The 3,049-nt window shown below is 53.0% G+C and overlaps 1 protein-coding gene across 1 annotated transcript in view; it reads right to left on the reverse strand.

Moving 5' to 3' along the window:
- Positions 1–3,049, reverse strand: part of ABL1 (ABL proto-oncogene 1, non-receptor tyrosine kinase) — a 143,347-nt gene that overhangs the window by 2,826 nt on the left and 137,472 nt on the right. The window contains exon 11 of the mRNA XM_010856947.1: positions 9–874. Within this exon, the coding sequence (XP_010855249.1) occupies positions 9–874 (866 nt within the window). The remainder of the gene's footprint in view (positions 1–8; positions 875–3,049) is intronic.

Here is a 3,049-nt window from a genome sequence, read left to right on the forward strand (position 1 = left end):
GGGGGTGCCGGCTCAGCGGGCATCCCTGCGGCACTGGGCCTGCCGGCCTCCTCCTTGTGGGGAGGGCTGGAGGGAGGTGCGGCCGCACCCTGCCTCCGAATTGGTTTTGGCGTCAGGCTGGGTGGGCTGGAGCCTGGGCTGGCCTCAGCCGCATCCTTGAAGACCTCGTCGGCGGCCTCCTCGGTTTTCTTCACCAGCCGGGGCGGCGGGGTAACCGTGCCTCTGGTCATCTGGTCAGACCTGTTCTCGCTTGCCCGCTTTCGAGGCAGGGCCGGCTTCTCGCTTTTGTGGCCTCCAAAGGTGGACGAGTCGAACTGCCTGCCGGTGGACTGCAGGTCCCGAGGCAGGGTGACTGACCGCCACTCTGTGTCCTTGGCGCCGTGGGGCACGCAGGAGGCCGAGCAGGACCTCAGGAAGCGCTTGCTGGCGCCGCTGCCGCTCTCCTCTTCACCGGCAGCCAGCCGGCTGCTGGTCAGAGTGCTGGACTTTTTCCACAGGTGGGGCGACCGGAAGCCCGCGCCCCCAGACTCCCGGAAGGCTCCGTTGGGGACCCCAGCCCCGCCGCTGGGCTTTGGGGACTTGGCCGACTCCACTGCATCCGGGGGTGCCGGTGCCAGCGCCCCGTTGCTGATTTCCCGGCCTTCCTCCTCGCTGGCCGCTTTCCGCTCGGGCGGGCCATCCATCTCCCGGAAGGAGCTGCTGCGTTTGGGAGGGGTTGGGGCGGTTTTCTTCTTCTTCTTGATCAAGGCGCTGAACAGGTTGGTCTTCTTGTCTTTGGGAAGCAGGCGCTCATCCTCATTGAGGCTGCCATCCGGAGGACCCCGTTCTTTTCGAGGGAGCAGTGGAGATACAGCGGGTTCGTGGTCCACAGGATCTGAAACACACAGGGAAGAGCTGAACGAGTCCAGGCCAGAAGCAACGAGCCCGGCGTCACCTGGGCCGGCCGGCCTGTCCTCACAGAGCGGCTCTGCATCTGGGCTCTGCCAGGCTTGCGTGTGTGGTTGGGCTGCTCGCCCCTGGCGAGCGACTTCTCTCTGCTCACCCTCAGCTTTCTCATCGATAAAACAGAGCATAACAGAGCTACCCAGAGTGCTGCCGTGAGAATGGAATGGATGTGGGGCATTTATCACAGCTCTTGGCACGAAATCCTCAGTAGCTACTGTCACTGTATGTTGGTGTTGTTATTATTGGGCAGAGCTAAAGTCTCTCTCCTTGAAGACAACAGAAAAGCTGGGGCACCCAAGCCCACCGCCCCACCCCTGTTAAAGCAGCAGAGGCCCCTGCACACCACCATCTGGAGGGTACAAGGCAGACGAGGCCAAGCACAGGGTCAGGAGCTGGGCCTCTCTGACCAGGCGGCTGCTCGCGGCTCCCGCGAGGCCGGGCAGGAGGGAGGGGGGCCGCGTGCCACGGAGTGCAGTGACAACGGGCTATTATGCTCGGGGAACTATAAGGGTGACCTTTTAAAACTTTTAAATGGGCATTCTTTAAATATGAATAACAGTGCCTAAGAAATCTTTCTGGCGTTGCCAAGCTCCCCGCGAGTGAGTGACAGAGCTCTCCCTCCGAGGGCGGCAGCGGCGCAGTGGCTGTCAGCACCTGGGACGCTGAGGGACGGGGCATCTGTCAGAACAGCAGGCGGCACACAGGACTCCCGGATCCGGGGAAGTCGAGGCCCTCCACAAACCTCAGCCCCGTCGGACGAAGGCGAAGACAGTGAATTTCTAATGAATTATGCACAGCTCTGTTTCACGGGCTGAACAGCTAATTGACACTCTTGGCGCGCCATGAGATTACATATCAGAATGCCCCTCAGATGAATACTGATGGGGGGTAAATGAACATGATGGCTTATCACTGGCCTTTTAATAAGCCGCAAGTTCTCAGAGTGGCCCCTCTTCCCCACCGCTGTCCCACTTCCTGACGTCGGGACGACTACCAGAAGGATGAGGGGCCAGGTTCTACATAGTCTACATGCTGTCGAAGCAGGGTAAGCACAACGGTCCCGGGAGTGTGCAGAAAGCGCAGCATCATTTATCTCTTACGTAAATCTTTTAAGTGTATATTTTTGCTATATTTCATAGTAAATATATTTGTGCAGCAGTACATATACAATACCTATATATAGGAGCTACACATTCAACTTTTAAAATATGGGTACATGATTAAAGAATAGCAAGGACAGATAAGAAATCCGAAAACTTCCAAATGTTCAAGCTGTATTTAGAAAAGGCAGAGGAATCAGAGATCAAATTGCCAACATCTGCTGGATCATAGAAAAAGCAAGAAAATTCCAGAAAAACATCTACTGCTGCTTCATTGACTATGCTAAAGCCTTTGACTGTGTGAATCACAACAAACTGTGGAAAATTCTAAGTGATCAATGTGAAGAAATAGAGGAAAACAATGGAATGGGAAAGACTAGCGATCTCTTCAGGAAAATTAGAGATACCAAGGGAACATTTCATGCAAAGATGGGCTTAATAAAGGACAGAAATAGTATGGACCTAAAAGAAGTAGAAGATATTAAGAAGAGGTGGCAAGAATCCACAGAAGAACTGTACAAAAAAGATCTTAACCCAGATGACCATGATGGTGTGATCACTCACCTAGAACCAGACATTCTGGAATGAGAAGTCAAGTGGGCCTTAGGAAGCATCTCTACAAACAAAGCTAGTGGAATGATGGAATTTCAGTTGAGCTATTTCAAATCCTGAAAGATGTTGTGTGAAAGTGGTGTACTCAATGTGTCAGCAAATTTGGAAAATTCAGCAGTGGCCACAGGAATGGAAAAGGTCAGTTTTCACTCCAATCCAAAAGAAAGGCAATGTCAAAGAACGTTCAAACTACTGCACAATTGCACTCATCTCACACGCTAGCAAAGTACTGCTCAAAATTCTCCAAGCTAGGCTTCAACAGCACATGAACAGAAAACTTCCAGATGTTCAAGCTGGATTTAGAAAAGGCAGAGGAAACAGAGATCAAATTGCCAACATCTGCTGGATCATAGAAAAAGCAAGAAAATTCCAGAAAAACATCTACTGCTGCT

The sequence above is a fragment of the Bison bison genome, unplaced genomic scaffold (assembly GCF_000754665.1).
Source record: "Bison bison bison isolate TAMUID 2011002044 unplaced genomic scaffold, Bison_UMD1.0 scf7180017864375, whole genome shotgun sequence".
NCBI classification, from domain to species: Eukaryota; Metazoa; Chordata; class Mammalia; order Artiodactyla; family Bovidae; genus Bison; species Bison bison.